Source organism: Protopterus annectens, chromosome 8.part0 (assembly GCF_019279795.1).
Source record: "Protopterus annectens isolate FY-2018-M chromosome 8.part0, PAN1.0, whole genome shotgun sequence".
NCBI classification, from domain to species: domain Eukaryota; kingdom Metazoa; phylum Chordata; order Ceratodontiformes; family Protopteridae; genus Protopterus; species Protopterus annectens.
In genome coordinates, this window is record NC_056741.1 from 156,410,404 (window position 1) to 156,423,734 (window position 13,331).

Sequence of the window (13,331 nt, forward strand, 5' to 3'; positions counted from 1 at the left end):
TGTCTGTAAGCCAGTTGGCAACCCATCTCGTGATGTAGGGGTTTATGTTCAGGCTGGTGATTTTTTTTTTCTGTAATACCAGAGTGGGGAATGGTGTTGAAAGCCTTGGCGAGGTCAAGGTAGGCTGTGTGAACCACCTTTCCCTCGTCTATGGCCTTGATGACTGTCTCGAAGTCAACCAAATTTTAGTAGGCATGATCTGCCCTTAACAAAGCCAAACTGGGTTGGGTCAAGTGTTTGGAGGTTCCCAATGTCTTTGTTAATAGTTCCATGATTATGCACTTCATAGCCAAGGCTTATGGGGCGGTTACCAGGGTTAGTTGTGGCCCCATTGCTGTGCACCATTCTATGGCACGCAGCCTGTGGAGAGGCTGAGGTTGAACAGCATGTTTAGGTGGGGGGTTAGTTTTGTAGTTCGTGCAAGACGCAGCCTGGGATACCATATGGCCCCACTGACCGTGTGTTTTTGGCTTTTGAAAGGGCTATTTTCACCTGTGCATCTGTAATTTCTGGGACACTACACTTTCTGGTATTGTTGTGGGCCCTTTTGGGGGTGAGAGGGTGGTGAATCTGCCAGGATGTTGGCAATATCAGTAGGTTCAGTATATTTTGTGCTATTTTGCACTAGTTCAGTGCATATCTGTGAGTTGCCACTTAGATTCTTAACCACAAAGCCTTTAGCTATGGTTAACATTGGATGATTTTATGAGGGACCTTTAGTTTCTTACTGATACTGATCGGGGATGTCTTTTCTTCTTGGGATTTGCTTTTTTTTCTGAACTAGTTTCCTCCTTCTATTGTATAGCCAGTTTATGGCAGGAGTCCACCAAGACTGGTTTCCTTCTAGAGGAGTGAGTCTTGGTTTTGCTAGGGATGGCACAATCCATGCATCCTTGTAGGTGCTCTTTGCTAGGGATGGCATGATCCATGCATCCTTGTAGGTGCTCATAAAGTGCATTTGTAAAGGTTTCTACATCTTGCTGGCATTATCCTTTAGCGTGGGGGCTGTGAAACTTGCCGCCTCTGTCTTAAGTAAGGTGAAGTTTGCTTTAGAAAAGTTTTTTACTGTGTTTTCCTTAGTTGGGGGTGGTGGTGGTGGGGTGTGGCCACCCACAGTGATTAGTTTATGGTCTGATCTAACCAGTGACTGGTGACCTCCGGTGTGGAACATGTCTCCCATGTTGGTGATGACTAGCTCCAATAGGTTTTCACCTCTGGTAGGGGGAGTTTACCAGCTGATCCAGGGCATTTGAGCTGATGAATTCCAGGAAGCGCTGGTCATAGGAGTTTGTAACAGAGTAGTTTTCCCAGTTAATGGTAGGGTAATTGAAGTCACCAAATATCGGAGTGTTTGGTAGGACAGTGTCTCCAGAAAGGTGGAGTGGTGGTCCTGGGTCATGGAGGGTGATCTGATCAATGTGAATTGCAGATTTGCCCAATGTTAGTTGCACACAGATGATCTCGGAGATATCGTGCTGCGCCACTAACCTGGAGATGTAGGTATCCTTGATTTAATATTGATACACCCCCTACTTTTGTGTTTCAGTCCGTGTTCTGTGGCAGAAACGTGTGGTATGAGTTGTAGTCCAGTAGTGCTGGGGTGCTCTCTGGAGCCTTGAGCCAGGTTTCAGTTACTGTACAGATGTCTATGTTCTCCATACTGAGGAGTGTTTCAAGCACGTGCATTTTGAGATTTAAACTCCTGGCGTTGAGTAGCATAATTGTGCTGTTTACGGAGGTGGGTTAAAAATGGTCACTATGGGGGTAGCAAGAGCCTTGGCCAGTATTCAAAAGCCTAGGGGTGACGGGTGCAAGCTGTCTCTTGCGAAGCAATGCGGCTTGCCAAGCATATCGTCTCAGGCTGACAGACACTGGATCCCCTTTGACACCAGAAGCTTAGCCAGTTGTTGAAATTGATCATTTTTTTCTTTATACTGAGGTATTATTCTTGGTGAGGGCAGGATGCAACTCAGGGTCAGGGTCATACCAGCCTGGGCTACATGATCAGAGAGCTCTTCCATGTCTCTTTTTTTCATGTAGTCCAGGAAGGTATGTCTCAGGTCACTCTCACCAACATGAACAATGACAGTCATATTTGTACTTGTTCTGGAATGACCAGAGTGCTTATGTGGTGGATTCTGGCTCCCGATAGGCAGCTAACAGTAACCTTCCGTTTGTCCAGCCTAGTGAGTCAGTGTACCTGACTATATTACTAGTGTGTAAGGTTTGTCATTTCGCCTTAAGGCTGTGATTGTGAGGCACACTGATTTTGTGTTTTGTGTTGTCTGGTTTGTGACCGGAGGTGCAGGTTGTTTGGGTGTCTGCTTTGGTGGTCTCTGATGCTTTTGCAGGTTTTTATTTAGAGCCTCAGAGTATGATTTTGTGTATTTGTGTATTTTTTGCCATTGCTGATTTAGTAGGTCTATGTGTGGCTGGAGGTGTGATGTAAGTATTAACCTTCTCCTCTTGACTGTCTGTTCCAGTCTTTGGTGGAGACTGCTTAGCCTCCAGTTTGGCTGTATAATTGCATCTCTTGCATATGTTAGTGTGTTTTGAAGTAGGAGGAGAGGGTTGTCTGTGTACATGAGGCAGGTGAAACATTGCCTCAGGATATCCAGATTCACCAGCTGGACTGAAGAGTACACCTGAAATTGACTTTGGTCATGCCTGAATAGTAGGGTGAGCTGCTTAGTCGTTTGGTTGGTGAGGGGTAAATAAAGAGCCTTGCCCTGCTGGGCAATCAACTGTCAGGGTATATTAGTGCTTGCTATTAGGTCTGAGCAAGTGCTGGGCTGTAGGATGCTTTTTTTGAGTGCTTAGATTGAGAGTTAGACTACTTTCAAGGGAAAAACTGAAGATAAGACTTGGTGGAGCCAGGAGTAATTTAACCCTAGCTAACTGGCACTGCCTGGCATGCAAAACTGTGCAAATGCTGTTTTTATAGCAGGGAAATGAGAGAGAGAGAGTTTAATGGCCAATAAACTACTAACTTCTGGGCTGGAACCAATTCTCCAGGGACAGATAGGCTGCTCAAAGCTCCCCTCTCTCACAGGTGAACAGAGAAACTTCCTTCTATCAAAGTAAGGTATGGGCAACTCAGAAACTTGTAACACAGCTGTGAATTCAGCTCTAGCCTGAAAACTGGACTATACTAGCTTAGAAAGGTGAGAGAGTGTTTTTTTGAAAAGATGAGGCCAAAACAGTAAAAAATACACTTAAAACAGCTTTAAATGACTACAAACGATCAGAAAAGGCCATCACACTTTATTGTGTAGCCTACAACAGTTAAATTATTTAAACAAAAACTGACTTTAAAAGTGCAGGCAGTCGTAAGTGCAATATGTGAAAGAAAACAAGCTTTTATATCACAATAAATGTTGGAAAATCGGCGTTTAGGCGGAAAACAGTTAAGTACAGCAAGAAAGTACAGAAAACTGATTCCAAAGTCTCTCTTCTAGGCTAGAAGGCTTGTATCAGTTTAAGGCTTTCTAATGCTTCCCAGTAGGTTTGTTACAGGAAAGATGGGAAACTAGCGCAGATGTGGTCTTTTAAACCAGAAAGTTGAAAGAGATGGACAAACTGTCCAAATGGTCAATAAACTACAATTTCTAGGCCAAGAACCACTCCTCTTGTGGTAGACAGGCTATTTAGTGCTTACCACTCCCACTGATAAGCTAGAAGGCTTCCCTCCAACACAGAAAGGCTTGGGAGGCTCAGAAGCTTACTAGCAATCCTGGATACAGCAAGTCTGTAACCAAACTAGGCTAGTTATTGGAAAGGCACAAGTGCAGCTTTCAAACCAGAAAGTTGAAAGAGATGGAAAAAACTGCTCAAACTTTATAAGCATTGTTAAGCAAAATTCTATCCATCTGAGAGGGCTCTGATTCCACATTGATCAATAATCTTAACTATCTTGAAATTATCTACTCCTGTCCATGTAGACCAAATTTTGGGAAATCTGAAGATTACTATCAGTTTAGGATATGCTCAAATGTAATCTGTTACTTCGGTCATGGATATACTGAGCCATATTTGCAGTTTTGACATAGTTAAGCTTTGGCAGTGCAAGCCTCTCACTTTAATGGAGGTCATTAAATTCCTCCAAGAAATGGAGGAGTGATTGCTCCACATGAAACTGACGTTTAGGAACATTGTCATCCCTCCCAGGTTGGGTACATGTCTGGCAGCAAAAAATAAACCTGGGTAGTAAAAACACTGAGGCAGATAAAACTAGATGGCAAGGAAGGATAGTTTTATGAATTTCTACTCTTTTGTTTATGTCCAAAAATAATCCAAAAGTGGTTGGGTATTACTTTTAGCATAATTCTCTATCTTCACTCCCTCCAAATCTGTATTACCAAGTCAGCTTCTTTCCTGCACATGTGATTGTACCACCATAGTCTGATCACCTTGAACTTCTCTGTAATGGGTGCTACTTGGGCTTCTGCTGTGATGTTTTCATATCTTACCCCATCACCTGTCTTAGGCATTTCAACTTCATCAGCAGATAGCCGGTTGAGCAGTTTGCTACAGTTTTAGAGCAGAAGCAATTTTTTGTTCTCAGAACTGAGGGGGTGCCAGAGCAGGAGACTGCTTGGGGTGCCAAATAACATATATTTTTTTCATTCTTCTGAGTAGCCCTGAAACTTCTACCCATAACATTGCTGTGATTTGTTGTGTCTATACTGTGACACTACTATTGCCTAATAAATAGCAACAGAAGCCTGGATGTGGCTCAATGCATTTATTTACTATGAGGTTATGCACTGCAATGCTTGCATGCATGTTAGAATTATCCAACCATCCTCGCATGCCTGTTATCATATGTCATTTCTCTTTATAAATCCTACTTTACTTTCCAAGTCAATGATACAAAATGTAATTCTCTGTTAGATGAATAATATACTGTAATAGGCTTGTCACAGTAGGCTTGTAAATTGATAGCCTTGTACAGTAGCTATTGTAATCAGGTACACAGATACATGAAAGAAAAGTGTATTTATTCCATTTTAGGGCTGTACAGTGAGCAAATTAGTAGGTTTACTTAACTTGAGTGTCCCGTTTAGAGTATGTTTTAATGCAGGAATCCTCTCCATATATTATGGTCTGCTAGCAAATGCATTGTAACATCTCTAACTCTTCATCATAATGTTAAAATAAACCATGCTTCAATGGCATGGATTAAGAGGTGAGCTTTACAGGGAGAGCAAGCAGCCCTGCACACCCAAAGCCCATGAACTTTTATATACCAATGACATTTTCACACAACAATGAAGAAGGGAGAAACTCCACAAAGCAGTACACAGCCGTCTTGGGTAGCTACTCTTTTCCATCCAACACAACTGACCAAATCATTTCCAATGGACTAAGCACTGAGGAAACACTGGGCAGCCCAGTCTTGATGCAGACTGCTGCTTGCAATAGTCAAGTGTATTAATTCATAATCTGTGTAATGTAACGTGTTATATTCGCTATTAATCCAAGTCTATCAGCCTTAACTATAATGTAAATCGTAAATCTGGTGTCACCCAATAAGCATGGCATGGCTGGGTGAGATTCTGCATGGGCTTCTGAGATCGTGCAGTCCTGTCAGAATGAAAGTATACGAGAGAGAATACTAAAGTGAACAATTCTATCCACCCCTGCTGCAAGGACTCATGGGTAGATGTGGATATAGCAAAAAAACAAAGGAAGCAGTAAGAGTAAGGCAACTAAGGAGAAATGAGAAGGATTTATTCCCACTAATATGGAAGGATGCGCAAAAACCATCAAGGGATTAATAAGCAGATGAAGACTAAACTCCTGGATATAATGTCCACTACCTGGTGTAAAATGTAATGGACAGTGAAGGACACCTAGATGCAGCAGTAGCCAGGGGTAGGACATCATTGACAGTATGAGCATAATGTGAGTGAGAAGGAAGCCTAGAAAAAATTAAATGACATGGGGCTATCGGCAGTCCTATGGTGTATGAGCATAATGTGAGTGATTGAGAAGGAAGCCTGGAAAACATTAAATGACCTAGGGCTATCGGTAGTCCTATGGTGTAGAGGGATACTGTAATGGCTCATTATGCTCCTCTACTGTGCAGAGCTGAAGGTACTGCATGTAAAGAACTTGACTCCGTTTTTACTTTATTTGCAAACCAAAAAGTGTTACATTTTTGTATCGATTGAGTTGCTTCTGGCTTCATCAATGCATTTACCAATTAAGATCACTTTAGTGAAGTGAAGCATGTGCTATAACTTGGTAGCATTGTACTCTGTGACAGATTTTCACTGGCATGCTGTAAAATATCTATATGGTTTTACTAAAGTCTGGCCATGTTTAACAAATTAATTTGATAAACGTTTATAAGCATGCATGGGGAGTATTGGACCATTAGACGCTACAGTATCTACTTAGACCTGGCAAGGGCATTCCTCTCTGCCACATATTGAAATAGTCCATGGACTGGAGAGGCAGATGGTAAACAGATGAACTGGTGATATGGAAGTTAATGGTTATTGGGGATGCCAAAGAGTTCACTTCTGAGCTTTTAATTTATTTATTTATTTATCATTTGTTGACCGGGAATGTCCAACTAGGTTCCACAGAGCCTGTTTTCAGTGGAGGCCCGGGGAGAAATGCTCCAGATGCATGTCTTTGGAATGTGGGAGGAAACCCACGCGAACACAGGGAGAACATGCAAACTCCACACAGAAGGCACCCCAGCCGAGAATCGAACTGGAGAACCTCTTGCTGTGAGGCGACAACGTTAACCGCTGCACCACTGTGCTGCCCTACTACTATGCCTGCCTTTTACTATTTATAGTAGACTTTCCTTTTTCCAGAGAGATCTGGACCAGTAAGTTTGCTGATGAGACAAGAGTGGGGACAATTGTAACTAAACCGTCTGACCAGGTAAGATTGCAAGAGCACCTGAATGTCCATCTTGAACATAGTATTTAATGCAACAAAAACAAAAAATTATTTTTGAAGAAAACAATCCCCGTTAACCCTGTGCTCTATTCCTAGATAAAATCCATTCCGCTAGGGACTGGATCTTGCAGTAGTTATTTAAGTTTGAAGCCAGCATGCCATCATTTTATTAGAGGCTGATTCTCAGTCATTCAGGATATTCTGCGTCCACTATTAAGTAGAGGTGAAAGTGTTAATATAGCCGTTCATAGCTATCATCAGCCTGTTAGAGTACTGTGTTGTATCCTGCAGCTACTCAAATTAAGAGATGGGGAAAGAGAAACTCTTTTGCAAACAAATGTTTTTAAAGTTAGATCCTTGAATTAAGTCCTAGCTCTAGAGGTTGCATCCTTTATCTGGATTTGTTGGTGGGAGATCTAATTTTAATTTATTAATGCAAACATGTTCTAGGTATGGGAGCTACTTTGGATATCAAACTTCTAAATCACACCCTGGGCACCAGAAACAAGCAGGAACGTATTCCAATACAAAGGCACTGATTGGATGGGATCCTATCTAATGGAGTCTTATCGAATTATGTAACATATGTGGTTGGTTTGCCTGTGAAGTTGTAATGAGCAATTTCCTGTGGGATCAATAAAGTATTCCTGATTCTGAAAGGCTTTTATAGCAGAGCGGGTTGATTGGGTAATATGCTACTCAAAAGTAAAAAAAGGTAGATTCTTCAGAGTCCATTAAAACCAGTACTGACAAATGGTTTGGTAAGAGGGTTTTTGATCAACTACTAATTGGGTACAAACTGTTTTAAAGCCTCTGAAGAGGCTCCTTAGATTTGCATATATTGAACATACTGGAATTAGGTTTGTAAAACAGTGATTTAGAGGGGTTCAAGGACAGACAATGCAGCACTGATATAAAACAGGAAGGGTTTTATCAAATCTTACTGTAAGTTCTATGAAAGACACTGCTAATGGCAAAGCAGTAGTCAGTCATGGAAACAAATGCCTTGACGACCCTGAAATAGGCTCTGGCATCCCTATGCTAGGCCCTGTCTAAAGGCTTTTGTAAGCTCTAAATAAACAGTATAGGTGGCTTTCCTTGATCACTGTTAAGGGTGGAGTTGGTAAGAAGCCAGAGTGCAGTGGTGGTACCCTTTCTCTACCAGCACCTTTGGTGGACATTAGGTGGGGTGTGGGGAGCTTAGGGTGTAATAAATGTACTTTGGTGTAATGGAAAAGATGCCAAGAGGTAGTAACTGTGCTCCAGTTTCCTTCTGCATTCCAAAGACCTGGTAGGTCATTTGGTAACATCTGCTTGCCTGTGTGTGTCTGCTTGCCTGCCTGCCTGTGTGCCTGCCTTGTGTTTGCCTGCTTGTATCTGCCTGCCCATGTGCATGAGTCTGTCTGCTTGTGTCTGCCTGCCGGACTGTGTGTGTGTGTGTGTGTGTGTGTGTGTGTGTGCCTGTGGTTGTGTGTCTGCCTGCCTGCCTGTGGTTGTGTGTGTGTCTGCCTGCTTGTGGTTGTGTCTGCCTGCCTGTGGGTGTGTGTGTGTGGTTGTGTGTGTGTCTGCCTGCCTGTGATTGTGTGTGTGTCTGCCTGCCTGTGATTGTGTGTGTGTCTGCCTGCCTGTGATTGTGTGTGTGCCTGCCTGCCTGTGATTGTGTGTGTGTGTGTGCCTGCCTGCCTGTGATTGTGTGTGTGTCTGCCTGCCTGTGATTGTGTGTGTGTCTGCCTGCCTGTGGTTGTGTGCCTGTCTGCCTGCCTGTGGCTGTGTGTGTGTCTGCCCGCCTGCCTGTGGCTGTGTGTGTGTCTGCCCGCCTGCCTGTGGCTGTGTGTGTGTCTGCCCGCCTGCCTGTGGCTGTGTGTGGTTGTGTGTCTGCCTGCTTTTGGCTGTGTGAGTCTGCCTGTGGCTGTGTTTGTCTGCCTGCCTGTGGTTTTGGGTGTGTGTCTGCCCGCCTGCCTGTGGTTGTGTGTGTCTGCCCGCCTGCCTGTGGTTTTGTGTATGTGGTTGTGCGTGTGTGTCTGCCTGCCTGCCTGTGGTTGTGCATGTGTGTCTGCCTGCCTGGCTGTGGTTGTGTGTGTCTGCCTGCCTGCCTGTGGTTGTGTGTGTGTGTCTGCATGCAGTATGGAAGAAAGGCCTGGCAATCTACTTGCATTTCCACTTTATCTAGTTAACTCTGTGAGACCAAAAAGCGTCCAATGCAATCGGTGCTTTACCCTGGTTAACAAATTCAGAATAAAATAAGTAAAACAAATGGTCGCCATTCACAAGGTAGCCAAAGGAGTCAGTTGTGACTTTGTAAGCATGAATGGATGTAAAGGAAAAAAGAGGGAGAGATGGTGTATATATGTGTTTAGCAATTGTACAGCAAAGTCTTGTTGTTTTAGTAAAAAAAAAACAATGCAAAAAAACAATCATGATAAGTAACATTTCAATTTATTTTTTTTTTCTTTTGGTGCACGTAGGCTTTCCAGACTTTGCCTATCTTCTTTGAAAATATGACTCTGTCTGATGGAACAAGTCAGCCGGCTTATACTCCCAGAACACAAGTGCTAAGGGACAATGAGCCCACACCCCAAGACATTCCGGGTCACTGCATGGCAGAACTGGACTGCAAAGTATACCAAGCAGAGGTGAACACCGCCTGCAAAACCCAGCTCCTTGGAGAAAATGATGACTTTGCTCTTTACCATTTCAGCATTTATCATGAGCAGAAGTCTGTGGCCTACCTCCAGCCTTCATCAGTTCATCCCTACAATGATGGAGGGCATTTGATGGACCATTTTTCATTTTAGGGGATGATTCTTTTCTTTAATTACTGCATGCTTTACTTGTCGATTTGTTAGTTTTGTTATATTTACAGCTTTGAATGCACATACAATGTTAGTATTACATTTGACAAGATTATCCCCTTGGTTTTACTTCAGGATCCATCATCCCTCACCAGGGCTCACTACATGTTTCATGTCTTTTTAGTATGTATATATTTGTGGACTGGGCTGCTGGCATGTAAGATGCTGGTTCATAGATGGGGGGGGGGGATGTCAAGTGCCTCACAATAGGATTAATTAACTCCAGTTTGGAATATACAGTCTGACTGATAAAATATCATAATGAAGATTTTCTATGTTACAAGGAGAACAGACAACCCAGATGAATCTTTGATTCTATAAAATTGTTAAATAATTATTCAGTCAAACATTTAAAAATAAAAACATTTATATTGATATATACTTGTATAAGAATGCCAGCGATAATGACAATGATTCCTGGGTCCGATGAGGTATATGTGTTCTTAGTTTATATCATGATTATTCCATAATCGCTGATCTGTACTTTGATTTTTATACCAGATAAATCATTACTACTTTGTGACATTTCTAACCAAAATTACAGAAGCTCATCTAAGTACCACTGACCATAGGACTATGCATAACATTACTTCAAAGAAGTGCACCATCATATTTGGTTTTACAATGCTGGTAATGATCGCTTCTTATTTATTGCTATCATTATTTCATTTTAATGCCTAGAAGTAGCCCCATTTAAGACCAACCTAACTTTAAAAATAGAAACAATGAACTTTATTTTAGCCAGTCAGCTTCCTAAAGAACTTTTTTGGTAAGCTGGCAAAAATGCATTCTGGTAAGCTGGGGAAAACAGTGCCTAGGGAAGACCTTGATGGATATGAGCTTAACTTGCAGAGTAAGTTTGGACAGCATCCTGAACCTTTAACTAAGAGACAGTGGCAGCACAAAACACAGAGCTATCTTAGCGTCTCCTAACACATAGACATATAAGGGTTTCGTATGATATTTGGTTAATCAGTTTGTACTGTACTACAATGGCACAGTATAGACAGAAGGCCTTCATTTTTATTCTGTGATTGTAGTGGGTATTCTAGATGGCCATGGTAATGCCCTTGGTAACCAAAGTACTGGCAACACCGTGCTTTTGTTAAAAACTGTAATAGCTAGACCCATCTGGTATACATTTGAAAATCTCGCCAGTGGCATCTTCGTAGTACTTGAGAGTGCAATACATTTGTTTAGCAACATGACTTCCATACATTGTGAAACTAAGTCTCAAGCTTGCTAGGCTTTTTGAAAACAAAATGGTGGCCTTTTCCAGGAGATATGGAAAATGATGTATGATATTGTAACTATTTGTGAATGTTGGTGGTTATTGTAGGATTGTAAAGTTTTATGCTGACAAAAGAAAGCAGATGAAAACAGGAGCTTGACTGCCCTACTTTGTATGTTGTTTTAGATGATTATGTATTTTGATCTGCATTAATAATTTTGATATTCCATGAATAAATGTTCCCACAAAGATGACATTCTCTATCAATACTCCCTTTTGTATGCAAGCATTCCTTAATCTATCATTGCTTGTTACTGAGGCAAATCTTACCTTGTGTTCCCTGACTCCATATGATCGGAGCATTCAGAATAATTACTGGTGCAAAATGTCCACCTTGTCACTTTGCAGTGCATTTGGGACCATGTACATGGATGTCAGAACAAAGTTCAAATGGGTTTTGCTACTGGGAGTTCAGAATAAGCAGCTCACCATCAGCATCTTGGATAATATTGAAATGTAAAAGCAGATTAAGCAGATGTTCTTAATGCTTCTCCCGTTCTGAAGCATCATTGTTTTATTAAAATTAATTTAATTTCCAGTTGTATTCATGATGCTAAGGCTGCAAGTAATTTTGCAAAATAGGGCTGCAAGTGATTTTGTAAAATAAGATCTGTGGATTTTTTTTAAGTTTCATGGTTTGCTCAGATTTTCCCATATTTTTCTCTATAATTATGTGATGGTAGGTATTAGACAATGATTATATACAACTGCAAACATTCTGGGTAAGCAAAAAATGACTTTAGAAAAACTATTTTCTTGCCTGCATTGTAGTTTAAGTATTATATTTTCACATTCTAATTTTCAGTGTAAGGTGTTCCACCAACAAGATTTACTGACATGTTTCTAAGAAGTAATCTCATGCTGATGTACTGTATGTAGCACAGAACTGCAGTAGCATTTACATTTAATGTAGGCAGTGAGACATTACATTAATGTAGATAGTGAGACATTGTGGGTTCGGTCTTTTCATCATGTCAAGGCAAGAGTGGATTCGATCTTTTTCATCATGTCGATGCAAGAGTTTTTGGATCCAAGAAAAAAATCCAGTACCTATCTTTAACAAAAATAGTATGAGAAAAAAACATTTTGAAACAAAAACTGCATAATTTGGTACTGTTTAAGGAGAGTTTGTCTCCAATGGATTGTTACTGGTACTTCCTTCATACAATAACCAGTACACTCGGCAAAGCTTGTACTTTGCAAAAGCATGACACGCTGCCGGTTTGCACAAAAATGAGGGTGGTTGATGAAACAGCCCATGAAAATGTCACATTTTAGAATTCCTGGCCCTGGCTATCATAACTGTCGCACAGGTCCATAGCTTTTTGTCTGACCTATCAAAATAAACCTGTCAAAGAAAAATCACAAGACTTGCTAAGTGTTTCTGCAGGAAACCTTGCACCTTTACTTTGGTAGTCTCCAAGTTAACACAAATTTTATGTCTGAGTTGGGATTTGAAAGGTGCAGAGTAACTCAATGTAAAGCCACGTCTTCTGTTAGCCATACTTGCATACAGAACAGAATCTGCTGCTATCATTACCTGTGTGCAGTTCACTATTTGACAGGTACTCATCACAACAGGAAACATTCCAGACACGGAATGCATGGATGTTGTGTTGGCCACGTGCTGTGACTCATCCTATGCAGCGGAGAATTGCTTTGGAACTCTAAATAAAAATAAAGCTCACCCAAGATATTTGTGGGTCACTGTTCGCCTCTACTGTATTTTAACTCCTCTATCATACACGTGATTTTACCTTTTACGTGTGCAGTCGTGTACTACTAGTACATTACTGATATGATACATTCACAACTGTATCGCAACCTAATACTGCAGCAATGATTTGTACACATCAGATTGTGCATACAATTATTTATTCTTGTATTTTTTTTTTCTGGAGGGCCACTGGGGTTTGCATCCTTTCAAAAACATTGCACATAATGGCACATCCCCTATCATCATACTAAGGAATTCTCTACTTCTGTCTTTATTTTTCTGTGGAGGTTTCAATTATTTGTTAATTGGGTAAGCAAACTTGTTTGTGGACATTTTCAGTCATTGCCCAAGGTGCAGAAAATAAATGTAAATTAAAATGTACTTGACAAGTTTGGGACTAAGCTTTTGCATGTGGTGCATAAAATACCATAATACTTTTTCTGCCATATCCTTCCAAATATACATTCATGTTTTTTGAACATTTCATTAAATTATCCCATTTTTTAAGTTGCAACATGAATTCGCATACAACAAACCTTATTAAGCATGT

General features: G+C 41.2%; 1 protein-coding gene across 2 annotated transcripts in view; it reads left to right on the forward strand.

The window, feature by feature from the left end:
• The window catches only part of LOC122808684, a 91,739-nt gene extending 80,481 nt beyond the window's left edge, over positions 1-11,258 (forward strand). For both annotated transcript variants that reach the window (XM_044079665.1, XM_044079664.1), the window contains one exon: positions 9,387-11,258. In XM_044079665.1, the coding sequence (XP_043935600.1) occupies positions 9,387-9,716 (330 nt within the window). In that variant the 3' untranslated portion in view covers positions 9,717-11,258. The remainder of the gene's footprint in view (positions 1-9,386) is intronic.
• The last annotated feature ends 2,073 nt before the right edge of the window (positions 11,259-13,331 follow it).